Source organism: Eucyclogobius newberryi, unplaced genomic scaffold (assembly GCF_026437365.1).
Source record: "Eucyclogobius newberryi isolate DKJ021-1_F unplaced genomic scaffold, fEucNew1.0.hap1 SCAF_13, whole genome shotgun sequence".
NCBI classification, from domain to species: domain Eukaryota; kingdom Metazoa; phylum Chordata; class Actinopteri; order Gobiiformes; family Gobiidae; genus Eucyclogobius; species Eucyclogobius newberryi.
This window is the reverse complement of record NW_027315757.1, coordinates 16,621,512-16,641,111: the sequence shown is the minus strand read 5'-3', so window position 1 is coordinate 16,641,111 and position 19,600 is coordinate 16,621,512. Positions and strand designations below refer to the sequence as shown.

Here is a 19,600-nt window from a genome sequence, read left to right as displayed (position 1 = left end):
TTAGAAGTTCCCGTTGGAAAGATATGGATGACCTGGGGTATGTGTAAAATTGTCTTGTGCGTTCAAGTCTTTTGTTCGTGATAATCCTACCGAAAACTGCAGCCGCTTACACACGCTACGGAGGAGCTTAGACTGTAGTGACCTCTGGTGGCCAGTGGTAAACCCTGCAGAAAAGATGTTGAAGTATGAGATATTGTGTTTATTTATTTTAATTTTAAAAGTGATTGATAAAATATTGAATGTGTGCGATATAGTTTTAGAAAAGTGAAATTCATTTTATGACTACATGATCTACATTTAGATACACTGATCATGCATAAAACCCCGGGGTGCACACAATACACATATAAGGGCTGCAACTAACGAAACAATTGTTAGCTGCAGCCCTAAAGCCAACTAAATCAAGATCATTGTAACTCCAGTGGTTTTTCTCATTTCTCAGTCTTTTTCAACAGCTGACGTTCCCTTTGCAGCTCAAAGCCTCCGTCACCAATTGGACCAAGTCCAGTTTGAGCATCTGAATGCAGTCGGCCTCTTGGACCAGGCTCCTGAGAGCGTCTGCGACCTGGGACTGAGAGATCGGCGCCCCCAGGAGGATGGCAAGGCAGGTGTACCGCAGGTTTGAGTAACTGTACCTCTGCGAAAACCAATACATCTGTGGAAGACGCGCCAAAATCCAACCACTGTTCACAAAGTTCTCTGACGAAGCGCTGTCTGCGCATTTCCGTTTTTGAGGTTTTGCATCTGGACTTTCTTGCGTTTTCTCGTCGAAATCTAAAGTTTGGGTTGACACTTTTTCGCTTATGTCTTTGCAAATGTCTCTCTCGACGCGGTTCCATCCATACGCGAGTGACGAAACGCAAACGTCTTCCAACTCTTTTTGCAAATCGGCGACTAAAAACCGACAGGCACCGATCATCGCATTGCCGAGACGCGTTTCCTCCAATCGATCGTTTTCGCTCATCACGCCGTCAGCAAAACTGTCTAACATTTGACACTTGTCCGTTGCCGCGGCGTTGAAGCGACAGCCATGGAGGTAATGCAAAACGGGAGCTAGCATCGCGCTGCTAACTTCTTTAATGGGAATGGAGCCTTTGCTGGTCGCTTCGCCAAACCCCCCGTTCAGAAGAGCTTGGAAATACTCGCTGGAGGTCTGGTCCCCTGATACAGCATCGCGATTGGCCGATAACGTCTCGCCGTCATCCAATAGGAAGCTGAGGTCAAAGGCAGCAGCGCTATAGTGGCAGGACGGCGAGGAGAGGCGGGGTTTTTTGGTGGCAGGAGACGAGAGCGAGCAAACAGCGTTTGTGGAAGTGAAGCCGGTTCTGACGCAGGGTTTTGTGAGTGCAGAGAGGCATCCAGCCAGCAGGGGGAGGTAGAGCGCACGCAGAGGACACTGTGGAGACTCATCCTGAGGTGGAGTCGTTTGGTTTGAGTGTGTGTCGCCCCCTAGAGGCTGAAGAGCAAACTGCAGACCGCCGCTGCCCAACAGGAGCTTCTTCAACAGAGTCTTGTTACTGGAAGGAAACAAATGATAATTTTTAACCACAGTTACAAATGTAAATGTGTTAAATATTGGGTTACGTATTTAACAGGTTTAAAAAGTTATTTATCATTTTCAGGGGCAAGATCCGCCTACTCATCGCCATGATAAAGCACATTGCCATGGTAATCTACAGTATACAACATTTCGTTCCAGCAGCCAATTTCTGACTGTAAAGGTCTACTGAAGAACAGTGGCAACTAACTTTCATAATTGGACATTTTTATTTGATCTAATGTCCATGCACTAACAAACTTTTATTATTTATCGTTAGCCTCTTTTTTCAAGAGGGACCGGTTACAAATGTAAAACATTTTAAATTATTTTTTTATTTTAGGTACATGCCGGTGTAATCCCTCATTCGTCCAAGAGTGTTCCATTGTAGAAAAAGATTCAGTTGTATCATGTGGACTCTGTTTTAGGAAAAACGAAGTCAGGGTTACGAGTCATTCTCAATCTGTAAATCAAGACCAGGAACTCAGATATTTATCCTACTCTGGGTAGGCCCCGGGCGGGACCTCCTGATGAAAATGTGTTGTTGGTTTCAGCAGAAACTGAACCACTTTGTTTTCTATCAAACTAGGCTCTTTGTTTACTATCAGTCCTTTAATGGGCTATCAGCCTCCTATTGTACCTGGCTCACTCTCTCTCCTCCCTGTGTAGCTGATTAGCATCCAAATGCTCTGGGCGTCAACCTTTCCAGGGATTCAAAATTCCATTATAAACAACTGGAAGGTTAAATCTTAACGTCCCATTCCTATTTAATGTTGGTCTTTATTTTTTAACAAAAATTGCCTCATTAACTCACTTCAAACCATCTTTCTCCTGCTTAAAATCTTCTCCTCACTGTCTTCAATAGAGTGGTTAGAGGCTTTAATATGCAGATGCATGACACTCTGGGGTCCTGAACTTGAGTGTCTTCTGTGCTGATAAAGCCTCTTGACTCTCCTATGTACTGCTCTTTACATTTTTCTTCACTGAATTGGATAGAATAAACTACATTGGAAATAAATTATTCAGCAAGGATAGGACAGGTTCCCGCCCACGTCAATCCTTCAAAAAGAATGTATTAATTGTGCAAAATTTCGGCAGAAGTCTTTGATAGTGATAGTCGTGAAGTGAACAGAATAACTATCGATGGGATGTCCATGTGTGTTTGGCGCTGTACCTGGTGAGCAGTGGCAGGCAGAGGGCGCTGTGGAGCCGGTCAGACTCTGATCCCGTCAGCAGGAGGTGGCTCAGGACTCCGGCTCCAAACGCTCCTTCACACTGGAGCTGGAGGTTGGTCAGGAGGCTCAGGCCTGGAGGAGCACAGGGTCAGGAGGCTTCACAGAGAACCTTCTTAAAGAGAGGTGTGGTTTTGATATGAAGAGGGATGGATATTAAGAAGATTTCAGCCATATCGGTGGTATTGACTATTCCTCTTACCGGTTCCATTCATTCATTCATTTTCTACTGCTTTTTCCCATTAGGGGTCGCGCGTGACTTTAGTCTCACGACCCTGAACAGTGGCCAACATAGACATAGACACACAAACAACCATTCACTCGCCCAATTTAGAGTTGCCAATTTTGCCATATGCATGCATATGCATGTCTTTGGACAGTGGGAGGGAGCTGGAGAACCGGGAGAGAACACTGCATGACCTTAACACGGGAAAAAACATCATGTGATGTTGGTCTGGCCCGGGAATTGAACCCACAATCATATGTATGTACTTTAATAAGCTTGTGTTTAAAGAGCAGTGGTTATTTCTTACCGAGTTGCTGGACTTTGGCCTTCACTCGCGGGCTCTGCCTCTGCTCCTCTCGTTCTTCTCGCTCCTCTCGTTCTTCTCGTCTTCCACACAGGCGATACTGGATCATGGCGGCCGCTCCGCTCCGCACCATCGCCTGCAGACAGTTGGGGTTCTCGCTGAGCCGCAGTAAGAGCCTGAAACAGCGCGCGCTCGGGTCCGGGTGGCTCGTCAGGTACAGCAGCAGCCCCGACATCACCGCCGTGTTCACCAAAGCCGCACTTGGGTCCGGAACGTGCGAGAAACGTGACAACAGCAGCAGGATGGGCGACTCGGGCGTCCAGGGCTCCGGGTGGTACGGGTGGTACGACGCCGAGCGACACGCAGACGGTGGAGGCGTCTCGAGCGTGAACTTCAGAACCGACACTCTGTGTTTTCCACGATGTGGCGAGCCCAGTTTGAACTTAGAAGGAGGTTTGTGGCTGCAGGAGGGAGCAGGAGCAGCAGGAGCAGCTGTAGTTGTAGAAGCAGACGACAGGTGCAGCCCGCTCCAGTCTGACTCCGGTGTGGACGAGGAGTCGAGTAAATCGCCTTCAGACGAGATGAGGCCTTCAGACAACAGCCAGGACCTGAAACAAAAGGGAAACTATGTCAATTGCAGAAAGAAACGTTTCAAAGTGCTGTCAAAGGTGACGTTAAAGCTAGCTGCCCCTTATAGCGCGATCAGGAATCAAACCCACGATCTTCTCGCTGTGAATCACTAAACCACCGTCAGCAGCTGTGGAGCCCATCACCAAACTGCAAGCACCTTTCAACAAAGAATGACAAACCCGTCACCCAAATGTAGAGAGGGACAAATTCCTGTTTTCTGCTGCTTTTTATATGCGTAGTTTTTAGCCAATAATAATAATAGTAAGTTTGTGACACTTTGAAAGAGTCACAGCAAGTTATTGTTATTAGTGGTCTGTCCTGTTTTGTTGCTAAACGTGGGTCTAAACACGACTTTAACCTGAGGCTGAGGAAGCTGGACGAGCACAGCGCTCCCTTCTTCTCTTCAGGAGCAGGAAAGTCAAAGAAGTCCATGCAATCCTTTGGCACGTCAGCAGGGGGCAGGTATGAGCCTTCACAGAGACGCACCAGACGCACCACCAACACCGCCACCAGCCCCAGCTCCAGCAACCTCTCCATGGCAACCTCGTCAAACACAAAGTCCACACAGGCCCCGATCGCCAGCCTAAACGGAGTGCAAAGGGTTAGTAAGGGTTAGAGAATATTAGAACGAGCCCATTTTAGAACAAATCCATGAGCCGAAATGTTGAAATGTGTAACTTTTATTGGAAAAGAGGATTTGCGTCACTACATTCATACACTATACTTTCAAATTCCTTCAGAGTTCTTTCTAAAGTGTACCCTGAGAGGTTTTATCTCCCAAAGTAGGCTTTAGCTCAAGAGGAGCTCCAAACTATTAGTGACAAAAGGTGATCAAAAGTGACAAAAATGAGTAGAAGCATCAAAAAGCATCTAAAAAGCAACGAAAATCAGCATGAAGTGACCAAAAACAAAAAAAATTGTCAAAAACGTGACTAAAAGTTAGAGTTACACTCTAGTACACTTCCTCTTCATCAGAACCTTAACCTGGACAGAGGATCTAAACCCTGAGACCTGGACAGAGGATCTAAACCCTGAGACCTGGACAGAGGATCTAAACCCTGAGACATGGGCCTGTACCTGGACAGAGGATCTAAACCCTGAGACATGGGCCTGTACCTGGACAGAGGATGGTCCTGGTGCGATGCGATGAATCCCGTGAGCAGCTCCAGGCCTCCAGAGTCCTTCACTTTGGCTCTGTTCACCGCCTCTTTGCAGCAGAGACACAGCGCTTTGAGAAACACGCCCGACTTCAGCGCGTCCTTCTTCACCTCGTCGCAGAACCTCTGGATGACGCCCAGAGAGCCCACCAGGGGGCGCAGGCAGCCCTGAGCGCACACGTTAGCCAGAGTCTTCAGCGCCAGCTCCTCCATCTCCTTGTCCTCCTCCTCCTCTTCTTCTCCATTTGCCAGGGCCCCGAGCTGAGGCAGGATCCCGGAGCGAGCCACCTGCCGTGCACACTTGACGCCGCAGCCCCGTGTGAGCTCGTGGAGGGCGCGGAGGGCGGCACGGCGCAAGGCGGAGGGGAACTCGGGGACGACGAGCGGCGCCAGAGACGAGAACGTGCCGTGAGAGAGTAGAGCCAGGCGATGGGACGAGGAGTCGCAGAGGTAAAGCAGAGCACGGGCGGCCGACTGTGCACATTCAAGACCAGGATTGGACTCCAGCAGAGGACTGGAGGGACGAGTGGACGAAGTAGAAGTAGTAGTAGAAGTAGTGGTACTGTCGGGAGTAGCAGGAGAAGAAGGAGAGGACGGAGCAGTGGAACTGCTGGAGGAAGAGTGAGGAGACGATGGAGAGAACGAAGAGGTCGACTGAGAGACGCAGAGAAGCAGCAGAGGAACACCACCTGAAAAAAACAAAAAAACAAACGTCAGATGGCCTCCCACTCTGTATTCATCTGAGTGAGTGTGTAAGCTGTGTGTCATTTATATTGTTTTATGTGCAGAGATTTATGAAGAGGAGGAATGATTTTGAAATCAGCTAAACTCTTATGCTGGTGATTCCTCGATAGTAACCGAGCCAATGTTTCAGCATCGACAGCACCACAACCACAGCCTCCACCAAAGGATTCATCAGCAGCCGCTCCACCACCACCATCAGCAGCAAAGGTTTCAGCTCCAGCTGCTCCACAATCACCTCCACCGCCAGGACTCATTAGCAACAGCACCACAACAATCTTCACCGCAGCCAGCGCAGGAGTCATTCCCCATAGGGTCCTCATCAAAGGCTTTGGACCCATCTGTGACAGGCTCGACAGCATCCCTGTCATCGTCCCTGTCCTCAGAGCAGCCCTGGATCCCCCCTGCAATATCTACTCCCACTTCCTCACTCTCCTTCCCATCTCCACCCTCACCAAGGGGCCTTCCCAGCCATTTTGAATGTCTGATCAAAGAGTTTAGATGGCTCCACTCACACCCAATATAGCAAGATCAAGAGTTATATCAACACTTATCAACTCTTTCCTGCACAAGCCGACTACACCAACAAAAGCCCACCCCCTCGCCTTTCACCTGGTCCCAAACTCTCCCCGGCTACAAAAGCCCCATCACCCATCCCCCCTCGCCTTTCACTTGGTCCCAAACTCTCCACGGCTACAAAAGCCCCATCACCCATCCCCCCTCGCCTTTCACCTGGTATCTCCCATACATAGGATGCACTGGGTCTAAGCGTTGCCAGGACTTATTGTCATATTAAAAATTAAACCAACCCGGGGCCCTGTGTAAAAATAGCCCCCCCTAGTGCTATTTCTGTAGTCACATCATACAGATGGGAAAACAAAATGCGAGTCACTTTTGGATGGACCATCCAAAAGTTATCCACATTTTTATTCAAAGAGTCACGGTATCTGTGCTGTCCGCACATTTTGCCAAAAATTCAAAATAAAATTGCTTTTTGATGGTAAAACAAAGGGGAGAAGATGTGACAGCGTCACAGATTCAGCAGTAGATGTAATAAAAGGACAATTGGGGCGCGTTAGCGCCCCCTCCTCTTGCGGCGTGGAGGCGTGGCGAGGGCCGATCATTGCCGCTTGCGGCTATATTTTTATTTCTTCTTATAATCTTGAATGTCACTTAGATCTGGAACATTCCCAATGTCTTTGAAAACTGCGGTCATAAAGCCTCTCCTAAAGAAGAGCAGTCTTGATGCTGCAGTACTGAGTCATTACCGGCCCATCTCTAATCTGACATTTTGGGGCAAAGTCCTTGAAAATGTTGTTTACCAACAGCTCACAGATTTCCTCTTAATAAACAACTCATTTGATGTTTTTCAGTCAGGTTTTAGACCTCATCACAGCACTGAGACTGTTGTTGTCATGGTGACAAACGACATCCGCCTGAACACTGACACGGGCAAAGCCTCAGTCTTAATTCTGTTGGATCTGAGTGCTGCTTTTGACACTGTCGATCATGGGATCTTCTTACAGAGACTAGAGGACTGGGTGGGCATCACTGGCACTGCCCTAAATTGCCCTAACCTGTGGCATGCCCCAAGGGTCAGTCCTGGGTCCCCTTCTGTTCCACCTCTACATGCTGCCGTTAGGTCAGATGATACACAGTGAAAATGTGTCCTATCACAATGATGCAGACGAGTCAGATCTATGTTTCACTATCGGCAGGTGAATATGGACCAGTGGATTCACTCTGTCACTGCATCCAACAGATCAGTGTGTGGATGTGTGGACCGGCCTCCTGCTGGTGCCAGAGGGCCTCCTGCTGGTGCCAGAGGGCCTCCTGCTGGTGCCAGAGTCAGTGTGTGGATGCAAAACAACTTTCTCCAGCTGAACTCAGACAAGACTGAAATCATCGTTTTTGTCCCACAGAAACAAAGAGAAAGTGTTAGCGTCACCTCTAGAGTCTCGCTCTAAAACCTACAAATCAAGTTAGAAATCTGGGGGATAATAATGGACTTTTAAAGTGTTCTGTGAAGCACTTTGAATTGCCTTGTATATGAAATGTGCTCTATGAATAAACTTGCCTTGCCTATAGCCATTATCTTTATTCACACTCACACAATAAATACACTATTAAAACGTGTGCGGAATTAAACACTCAAATGTACGTGTGCACATTTGGCTTTACAAACATCAGAGGGTCTGTGGAGTAATTCTCAGTGTTGACACATGAGGGCAGTGTCTCACCGGCTGCGTGGATCAGGGCTGAACTCTCTGGATCCAGGGCCAGGTTCCCCAGAGCTCGAGCCGCTCTGTTCTGCACTGACACCAGCGCCACCTGCCTCTTCATGACGTCCACTGCAGCCAGGAAACAGAACAGTTTGGTCAGTTTGGTATTTGACTTTTTAGATAATGAGCATTGTTCATTTTAGTGTTTCACAGTCAACCCATTATTTCTATGGCACCATGAGACTTTTTAAAGACTTTCTAACCAAATAAAGGTGTAAATATGGCGACTGAAGGGCTCTAGATAGAGAATGTTTATGAATAAAGTGTGTTATTGATGAAAATCTGAGAAGTTTATTCATATATTTGAAATTTGTATTTAATAATCTAATCAAATCAAACAAGAAAAGGACAGTCTTAGTTGAACAGATTCCGATATGTTAAATGGAAGTGAATCCTGTTTGTGGAGAACTGAGTGAGGAGTTCCACAGGGTTCTGTTTTAGGCCCATGATTATTTTGGTTCGGTTGTATATAAATTAAATTGATGAGGCCTCTGATGTGCTTATCCTTGCTTTATTTGACTTCTTGTAAGAAATTTAGATTTAATTGCATCTTTCACAACAAAAGCTTATAAAAAAATAAGAACTTTACACCATAACGAAAGTAACAGTTCCATGAGTTCACTGACCTATAATGTTGATTCCATCCAGTTTGCGAACCTGCATTAGAAAACAGAACCATCGTTACAACAGCAGGAAACTACCATTTTAGTCCAAATAAATCAAAAGTCTTGCTCAGATATAGAGACAGATTTCCCATAAACAATATAGTCCAGCTATAAAAGGGGAAAAAACAAGAATAAAGCATCCAAAAGTGTTTAGAGACCAAACGTCCCACAGTCAAAACTTATTCTCAGACTTTACTCATCATTACCAAAAAAATTGCCAAGAATTTCAGAATAAAATATGTATCCAGGGCACACAATATGTATCCCATAAATAAGTCACTTTTCCTCCTGCAGAGCTGCAATTTATAATGACTTAACATTGTTTGTTAAGTATAGAGGGATAAACCCTCCCGGTGAATATTTATAGTGTACATTTTTTAAAATAAGCATCGCCTATTACTCATTACAGACAATAACTACTGGTACTTAAGTGTTTAATTCTGCTTTTCCCTTTACAGTTCATGTTTTTAATGCGTTTGTATATTTGGATTAAGTTTTCTGAGATGATCCTGGTTATTGTTTCAGGAGCATAAAGTAGTTTGAATATCATTGTTCATCGTCATAGCCATATATCGTATTTCAAAAGTTGTTTTAGAGACTTATTTGTCACGTGGTCCCTGACTGTCCTCACCTGAGCGCACGTCTCCCTCTCGGTGCAGCAGTTTCCCAGAATGCTCAGGCCCAGGTCCAGCGTCTTTCTGTCGCAGTCGGACTGTTTGAGCAGCTCCAGGAGGGGCCCGAGTCCTCCCTCACGCCGGAACCGCGAGATCGACGACCTACAGGAGCAGCACACTCTCTGATGAGTAAATAATGAGATAAACAAGATGCAGTTGTTTAGAGCTGCTCTTTTTAAGGCAGAAATCCACAGTGGATCCTCTCAACACGTGGTTTGGAGCAGAGTTCAGTCGACGAAATGTGACTTTTTTGTGTTGAATGGCACTGATTAAAACTATGACGATAAACAACTGGATGCGACTTGTGATGCATGACGAAAAACGCGTTGGTATAAAAATAAAACAGATCAAGAAGCCGTGTGTGAGTGACAGCGAAATGCATGGCCATATCCTGTACAGTAGACATGATCATAGCATGACGTAAACACTGCTACAGGTACTAGAAGTTCTACAACTGCAAAGTAGTTATAGAAATAACTAGTACTACTATCCCGCCACTCTAAAAGATAAGAAAAATTCCAACTTTGACGATGAATCCCAGAAAAATTACAAAACCGAGGAATACCAAAAGCAACAGCAAGAATCGAACAGAAAATATCGACCAAAAGAACCTTGAATGACGAAAATCGGACAAGAAATGTGACCAGTGAAACGTCCCAAAAAAACAAATAATAAAGAATCTCAGGAACAAATAGTGACTGCGTAATGTATTACATAGTCTTCTTTTTCTGTTACTTTTAATGGCGGTTGGCAGCCAACTGAAAAGGTGCATTTACCGCCACCTACTGGAGATCTTTAAAGTGTGTGTTTTACTCTATGCTGTAAAAAAAAAAAAAAAACACTCAATAAAGCTCCACGGTAACTAATAATGACTGCTTCATTTACAGTCACTCATAACAACTAAACAGTCTAATGTTAAAGAAAATAAGAAATGGAGATCATGTGATGTTGGTTTGCCACCGTGCGTCTATATTTTAGGTCAAGGTTTAACACAAAAGTCTAATATTAAAATAATAATACAAAAATAATAGTTCTTTCTTTATCAAACTTTGTGGTCTTACAATAGTTCTGATGAAGTTCAAGATTGAAAAAGGAGATTTTCCCCTGTTCATGTGATTTTCTTTAGTATCAATACTTGCCTCTCCCTATGTCATATTCACCGTCAAACCAGGAAGTGACATTATGAACGTCACCCACGTTGTCAAATTGGAGAAAAACAGGCAAAATGTTTGGTAAAATCTTAAATGTAATCTTTCTTTTTCTGAAAAGTGAAGTCTAATATGTCATACAGACTTCAAATGAGTATCAAAACTAGTTCTGATTTATTTTGATAATTTTTTGCTGTCATTGTAGCTCTGCCGTTTTAACTAAAGCTTCTCAAGAGGTGAAACACGCCCAAAAGTAAACGCACAGAAAAAAAAGAATCTCCCAAGATGCTTTTCCACATTTTGCTAAATCATCTTGCGAGATCTTGTCCCGTCCCGAATGTTTGTGATTTAAAGGCGGTTTAAAGGCGATTTTTCGGCGATTTGAGAACTCAGGCGGAAGTGCGCATGCGCACTCCCCCGTGTGGACTGATACAACACACACGTGCGTTTGTTTATTAGCGCAACGGATCGCATCGCATCTCTCGTCTCCCGTAGATTTCTGTCCACAGCTCGAACTGTCTTTCTCCGTCTTCATTTTGCCCCATACACTGAGGGAACTATATTATGATAGATCCATGCGCTTAGGCACGCGGAAATGTGGGGACGAGCCTGACGCGGCTGCAGGTGAGCGGTAGGTGCATTTTATGATTGATACGTGGCAGGACTAATAATTTATCCACGCCACGAGGAAATATGATTAAAAAAAAATCTGAAAAAAATCGTCCATACCACCTTTAAGGGAGATTATTGGATGGTATCGTGTCTCTGCACCGACCTGTGACCTTTGATGTGGTGCGTGCGTATGGCCACCAGGGCGCGCCACTGGGCCATCCTCGCGCGCTTGTCCAGGTCCATTTGACTTTTGTCTGACTTTGTGTGCAGTTTGGAGATGCACCAGGACAGACACAGCTCCGGGTCTTTGGAGGAAGACACTGAAAGTTTGCAATCGCCTCTCGACACAGACGCCATTTTTTAACCGTTTAAATGTCTGAGGGGGAAAAGGACACGTTCAAATTAGCAATGGAAATGTATGGAAAGTTGTTTTGTAACTTCTGTAACTCAAACATGTTTGCCTTAATTGTTTTTATTCTTAATTTCAATCGCTGTTTGTATGCATTTTCCTGAGTTTAAAAATGAAAAGTTTAAATTCAGAATGTGTAACTTCTCTGCAAAGATTCAATATAATAAAATTCACTCACTTGGATCAATTACGCTAAATTCACTGTGAATTCATTTAACACTGAATTTAGACTTGAATTGGAAATCTATGCATCGAAAATTGAAAATGTGCATTTTTCGTTCTGAATTTTTAAACTGAGAAAAACACAATGTAAATGAAAATCTGATGAAACGAATTATCTTCTATACACAAAGTCATGGGATGTAAAAATGTTTCAGACGCTCACCTCACTGCAGCTCTGCACCAGTTTAAGAAACACCCAAAGGATTTACGAATCCTAAGATTATTACATTTAATCGTTCTTCTTCTTCCTCTTTTTCTTAGGTGTATTATGGCGGTCGATATCCAAGTTGTTGTTGTTGTTGTTTTATGGCGGTTGGCATTAAGCTTTACATTACTGCCGCCCACTGTAGTTGTACGTCTTAGACTTTATTCTTTATTCTTTAGTCTTTAGTCTTTGTTCTTTGTTCTTTAGACTTTTTTCTTTATTCTTTAGACTTCTTTCGTTGGTAAATGTCTTCTTCTTGTCTTCTTCTTCGTCTTCTTCTTCTATGGCGGCTGCCCCACTTTGTGTTCTATTAAATGGATCATTGAGTGACTTAATGTATGTCATCAAAGTAGACGGAATGTGTACTGTATGACATCATCGTCCATTTCTCTCTCTTTCTCTTTTTTTTAAATGCTATAGTGTTGTATAGTGTTGTATAGCGTTTTATAGTGTTGTAAAGCGTTGTATAGCGTGTAGATGTACGTCTTCTACAGTAGGTGGCGGTAAATGCACCTTTTCAGTCGGCTGCCAACTGCCATTAACAGTAACAGAAGAAGTCATAACACTTGAAGGGAGGTGCCTGCCTAGTAAGGTGTTCATTGGGTACATGTGCCATAGCGTCAGGCCATATGTTTCGCCGCCCCTGCATTGCTTTAAGTGCCAGCGCTTTGGGCATATTGCAGCGGTCTGTAGAGGGAGGCAAAGATGTGGTAAATGTGCAGGAGATCATGAGTATGGGAAGTGTGACGTGGGAGCAAAACTGAAGTGCTGTAACTGTGGGGAAGAACATAGCTCTGCCTACGGGGGATGCAGGTTTAGCAAAAGAGCTGCTGAGGTGCAGAAAATAAAGGTCTCTCAAGGTATATCCTATGCAGATGCAGTCAAGAAAGTTTCAAGTAACGAGTTTAGAGTAAATACAGAGAGAGGAGCCAGCGCTGCTCCCAGCCAGGGCGAAATGAGAAAGGCCAGCGTGGCTCCCAAGAAGTGTGAAGGTTTCAAGAGTGGAGGTCCCAAGTGTGCAGGTTCCAGAATTAATGAGAATACCCTGGTTGTGGATAGAGAGGATTTTGTACTCTTTATGGTGGATGTTGTAAACTGTGCTGCTCAGACTCAAAGCAGAACTGAAAGGATCAGGATCATTGCTAAAGCTGCAGGGAGATTCCTTGGAACAAAGGAGCTTGATTGGGCAGATATAGAAAACAGGCTAAAGGCGCTAAATGGGAGTCGGAGTGATGGGGGTCTGCTTGTGGGGAGTCAGAGTGATCAGACTGACGAGATGGGGGTGGGGGTGGTCTCCTGTCCTCGTCCAGTCTCGTAGACGCACGGCTGCCAAGCGGCGACATCAGTGGACATATTAAAGCCTATAGAATGAAGCCTAAAGAATAAAGCTGTACGGTGGAAGCACCGAACGTCAAAGAAGGAGAGGAAGATGAAGAAGAGTCTCCCTGGAATAAAGCCGATTGTTGTTGTTCTAGTCACAAAGACATATCATGACCTCATGGGCTTTGTAACACCAAAGCAATGGAAGGAGTACTTTTACGGACGTACGAAAAGTCTGAGGAATAAAGTCTGGTGGTAATGCAACAATTGGATGCCAACCGCCATAAAACAACAACAAGAGCCGTGCGTCTACGAGTGGCAGCTCGTAGACGCACGGCGTAGACTTTTTAACACCAAAGCAATGGAAGGAGTACTTTTACGGACTACGACAGAGTCTGAGGACAAAGCACTGGAAGTCAAGGCACTGGAAGAAGAACTTTTAGGACTACGACAAAGTCTAAGGAATAAAGTCTGGCGGTAATGCAACACTCGGATGTCAACCGCCATAAAACAACAACAACAACAACAACAACAACAACAACAACAACAACAACAACAACAACATAACTGTTGTATCAAACTCCTTGTGACAAAAGTTGCTCTCCAGGAAAAAACAAACAATTGAATACTATAGTTTGAAAATCAAGATTTATTTTTTAATTAATCACTTTATTTTTCATTGTTATTTAGTCAAAACAATACAAAAAGTACTCAACATCCAAGCACAAAACATATAAGAGATAATGACACACATAAATAAAAATACAGAGCCCAAATACAGAGTCCTGAGGCCCAAATACAGAGTCCTGAGGCCCAAATACAGAGTTCATAAATCCAGTGGATGGTGATAAATCGTCATAGTAATAAATTGTCTGTAAGGCTTTGTTGAACTGACTCCAAAACTTGTGAAGAACAGGACAATCCCAGAACACATGATAGTAGTCTCCCTCCTGCTGCCACATCCTCTCCAACAGTCTCCCTCCTGCTGCCACATCCTCTCCAACAGTCTGCCTCCTGCTGCCACATCCTCTCCAACAGTCTCCCTCCTGCTGCCACATCCTCTCCAACAGTCTGCCTCCTGCTGCCACATCCTCTCCAACAGTCTCCCTCCTGCTGCCACATCCTCTCCAACAGTCTGCGTCCTGCTGCCACATCTTCTCCAACAGTCTCCCTCCTGCTGCCACATCCTCTCCAACAGTCTCCCTCCTGCTGCCACATCCTCTCCAACAGTCTCCCTCCTGCTGCCACATCCTCTCCAACAGTCTGCGTCCTGCTGCCACATCTTCTCCAACAGTCTCCCTCCTGCTGCCACATCCTCTCCAACAGTCTCCCTCCTGCTGCCACATCCTCTCCAACAGTCTCCCTCCTGCTGCCACATCCTCTCCAACAGTCTCCCTCCTGCTGCCACATCCTCTCCAACAGTCTGCCTCCTGCTGCCACATCCTCTCCAACAGTCTCCCTCCTGCTGCCACATCCTCTCCAACAGTCTCCCTCCTGCTGCCACATCCTCTCCAACAGTCTCCCTCCTGCTGCCACATCCTCTCCAACAGTCTGCCTCCTGCTGCCACATCCTCTCCAACAGTCTCCCTCCTGCTGCCACATCCTCTCCAACAGTCTGCCTCCTGCTGCCACATCCTCTCCAACAGTCTCCCTCCTGCTGCCACATCCTCTCCAACAGTCTCCCTCCTGCTGCCACATCCTCTCCAACAGTCTGCCTCCTGCTGCCACATCCTCTCCAACAGTCTGCCTCCTGCTGCCAGATCCTCTCCAACAGTCTGCCTCCTGCTGCCAGATCCTCTCCAACAGTCTCCCTCCTGCTGCCACATCCTCTCCAACAGTCTCCCTCCTGCTGCCACATCCTCTCCAACAGTCTCCCTCCTGCTGCCACATCCTCTCCAACAGTCTCCCTCCTGCTGCCACATCCTCTCCAACAGTCTGCCTCCTGCTGCCACATCCTCTCCAACAGTCTCCCTCCTGCTGCCACATCCTCTCCAACAGTCTCCCTCCTGCTGCCACATCCTCTCCAACAGTCTCCCTCCTGCTGCCACATCCTCTCCAACAGTCTGCCTCCTGCTGCCACATCCTCTCCAACAGTCTCCCTCCTGCTGCCACATCCTCTCCAACAGTCTGCCTCCTGCTGCCACATCCTCTCCAACAGTCTCCCTCCTGCTGCCACATCCTCTCCAACAGTCTCCCTCCTGCTGCCACATCCTCTCCAACAGTCTGCCTCCTGCTGCCACATCCTCTCCAACAGTCTGCCTCCTGCTGCCAGATCCTCTCCAACAGTCTGCCTCCTGCTGCCACATCCTCTCCAACAGTCTCCCTCCTGCTGCTACATCCTCTCCAACAGTCTGCGTTCTGCTGCCACATCCTCTCCAACAGTCTGCCTCCTGCTGCCACATCCTCTCCAACAGTCTGTATTTCCCTGTGAGTCATGTGCCCTTTGACATGGAAAAGTGTGTCTGGTTTCTAATCCCAACAGAATTCTCTCCAAACATGTGATCCTGTGGTTCTCCAGTGAGATGTACAAATACTTTCCCACTCTTCATCCTCCAGAACAAAGTGATCCTCTCTTTCCCATTGACCCTTAATGTAATCAGTGACTGCTCAGATTGTTAATATATTTATTTTAGATATGATTCCCCTTTTGGGTTCAGATTTATGAGCTTTGATGTATTGTAATATTTGTCAAAGGGTTATGGTGGTCATTAGTCGGTCTAATTTCTAATGGGGAAAGTCCAGTGTTGCAACACAGATTAGGTACAGAAGTAAATAATAAAAATATATTATATTATACTATTTCTTAGTAACACGCTTATTTACAGCCGTCATATGGACAGAAAATATTCCACCAGAATGATTGACATGTCACAGTATTACACATATTGAAACGTCTCCTTCACACAGCGAGGGTGGATCAGTCTCTCACTGAAGCTGCTCTCTAGAGCGGACAGAGTGTCCTGCAGGGGGTGACCCTCATGGTCCAGCATAGATGTGAATCTAGCCAGGACCCTTCTGTCCCCCACCTCCTGCACCGAGTCCAGAGCACAGCCCAGGACGGAGCTGGACTTCTTGATGACTCTGTCCAGCCTCTTCCTCTCCCTCTGTGATGCTGCTGCTCCAGCAGGCCACACCTACAGGAGCTGATGCCACCACAGAGTCGTAGAAGGTCTTCAGGAGTGGCCCTGTCACTCCAAAAGACCTGAGTCTCCTCAGGAGGTAGAGCCGACTCTGGCTCTTCCTGTACAGTGCGTCTGTGTTATGAGTCCAGTCCAGTTTGTGGTTCAGATGAACACCCAGGTACTTGTATGAGTCCACTCTCTCAATGTCCCGTCCCTGGATGTTCACTGGTGAGGGGGCAGTGGGGTGGCGTCTGCGGAAATCCACCACCATCTCCTTGGTCTTCCCCGCGTTGATGAGGAGGTGGTTCCGCTGACACCAGTCCACAAAGTCCTGCTCCAGTCCTCTGTACTCCGCATCATCGTCGTCCGTGATGAGTCCGATGATGGCAGAGTCGTCAGAGAACTTCTGCAGGACACAGCTGTCTGTGTCATGTCTGAAGTCTGCAGTGTAGAGGGTGAAGAGAAAGGGTGCGAGGACAGTGCCCTGGGGCGCCCCCACACTGCAGGTCCGAGTGTCAGACACACAGTCCCGGGCTCTCACAAACTGGGGTCGGTCTGTGAGGTAGTCCAGGATCCACTCTGCCAGGTCATACTCCACACCAGCCGTCTCCAGCTTGTCCCTCAGGAGCATTGGCTGATGGTGTTGAAGGCGCTGGAGAGATCGAAGAACAGGATCCTCACAGAGCTGCCAGGCTTTTCCAGGTGAGAGAGAGAGCGGTGCAGCAGGGAGATGACGGCGTCCTCCACTCCGATGCCAGGCCGATATGCAAACTGCAGGAGGTCTTCCAGACCTGTGTTACCACCCTCAGCTTCAGGCTCATGTTGAAGACATGCTCCATAACTCCACACAGTTCATCTGCGCAGGACTTAAGGAGCCTGGAGCTGATGCCGTCAGGTCCTGCCGTCTTCCTCACTTTCATCCTCTTCAGCTCACTCCTCACCTGTGCTGCTGTGACAGTCAGTGGATGGCAGGGGGACTGTGTGCTGGGGGGATGGGTGAGTCCAGGTGAAGTGGGGTGCTGATGGGCTGGAGCAGAGGTGTGAAAATAATAACTTCTTATATGTTAGTGCCATATGAACCATCTCGGACTCTGAGGACCTCAGGGACGGGCCTCCTGCTGGTGCCCAGAGTCAGGACTAAACATGGGGAATCTGCGTTTCAGTTTTATGCAGCTAAAACCTGGAACAGTCTTCCTGAAGATGTGAGACAGGTTCTACTCTGACAATGTTCAAATCTAAGCTAAAAACAGTTTTGTTTAGCTGCGCATATGACTGAAAGGATTTTTTCTTTGCACTCATCTCTTTTGTTTGTTATTTTATTAGTTTAGACAATCAGTTGGATTGATAATTTTTAATTTAGTTAATTTTATTGTATTTCTGTTTCTGTAATTTATTTGTGATTTGAAAGCATTTTTCCTGCAGTGAAGCACTTTGAATTGACTTGTGTATCAAATGTGCTCTACAAATAAACTTGCCTTGCCTTATTTGTAAATACTTCTTCATATGATTCTGCTTTACAATCTGGTAAAAAAAACATTTATACCTTTTGTTGTCCAGACTTTAAATCTTAAATTGATTGGCTTACGATCAGAATTTCACACCTAACGGCACAGATTTAACATCTTTGTTTAGTTTGCAATTCATGTGCAATTACTGTGAAATTCATGTGCAATCTATGTGCTGTCGTGACACATATTCATGTGCAATTACTGTCGTGATCACATGCAATGGTATTTATTTATTTATTTGTCTATGGGAGTTTTTATTTATTTATAGGAGATCTTCTACTGAAAGTGTTTTTCAGACTTCCTATAAGTGATCTGTTCTTTTCTTCTGTATCTACCTCTGTATCTACCTGCGTTGCACCAATGAAATTTCCCCATGTGGGACAATAAAGGAATATCTTATCTTATCTAATTAGCTTCTTCCAGGGTTCTCCACCTCCCCAAAAGACACATCTGCCAGTAAGGCCTGCACAGGAACCTCGGGCACAACATTACTCTCAATATTTTTCAATTGAGCTTAATATTCTGGGTCACACCAGCAACACTCGAAATAAAGTAATATTTCAGACAAGGTAAACACCGCCTCCTTTTTCTTTTGATGATTGTAGAGTTTTGTATCGGATACAGATTTTTTTTTCTTTGATGAATAAAGCAATCTCAAGATTTATATGGCATGCAGCTGGTTGGGGATGGAAATCGGAAAAGTCTGGAACAGAAAGAGAAATCTGGGCAAAACATTATTTTTATAGCCGTGGCTGCAGAGCCGCGGCGCGGTCAAATGGCCCAGCAGTTTTAGGAACCGCGGCACTGCCATATAGCCTCATGGCTAACCCTAACCTTAACCCTAACCCTGACCCTAACCCTGACCCTAACCCTGACCCTAACCTTAACCCTAACCCTAACCTTAACCCTAACCTTAACCTTAACCCTAACCCTGACCCTAACCGGTCTAAAACGGCGTGGTCAAATAGCGCAGCAGTTTCAGGAGCCGCGGCACAAAATTACACAGCAGATTTGGGCGCTCGCCGCAGCTCTGTAGACACTCCCTATTTTTATAGTTTCAATCCTTTGACTTAGACTTAAAAGTTACACCATGTTAATTGCCGGTCTTGCACCTCTAGAGGCCACAAGTGCCACTGCACTGTTGCAAAATGTAAATGCTAAAACTGCTTAAAACTGTGTGTGTGCGTGTTTCAGTACTTTAGTCGACCACTGGTGGAGTTTCACGATGTGCAGCCATCTCCATCTCTTACTGGACTCCAGCAGCAAGAGCCGATGTTTACTCTTGTCTGGATCTAGTGCGGCCCCTTTAACCTTTTCTCTTCCGTTCCTCCGACACGGTCTTCGACTTCTAATAACCATCCACAATGACAAACTGGCAAAAACACTAACGGTAAAAGCAGCTTCATGTGTATACCTGTGCGGAAGGGGGGAGTGCCGCAAAGCAGGTCGTTTATTGTCACGTGACTCTGGTTTTTCAGCAGAGAAGACGACACAAAAACAACTCGGTATAAACCACATATTTAGGTGAAAAGTTACGTGGTGCAACTTTAAATGTGCTTCTTTGCATTTTTGGCCTTAATGTTCGGCTTAATTGAAGTTTCAAGGG

At 45.8% G+C, this 19,600-nt stretch overlaps 1 protein-coding gene across 1 annotated transcript; it reads right to left on the bottom strand.

Annotated features, from left to right (window-relative positions):
* Positions 1-380: 380 nt before the first annotated feature.
* LOC140358778 (armadillo repeat-containing protein 5-like) lies at positions 381-11,565 on the bottom strand. Its single transcript, XM_072443826.1, has 9 exons — positions 11,372-11,565; positions 9,406-9,550; positions 8,736-8,766; positions 8,068-8,178; positions 5,046-5,775; positions 4,288-4,512; positions 3,303-3,907; positions 2,712-2,844; positions 381-1,517 (listed from the first exon to the last, which is right to left on the bottom strand). Exons 1-9 carry the CDS (start codon positions 11,563-11,565, stop codon positions 449-451), a joined length of 3,243 nt encoding a protein of 1,080 aa, XP_072299927.1. The 3' UTR covers positions 381-448.
* Positions 11,566-19,600: the final 8,035 nt, after the last annotated feature.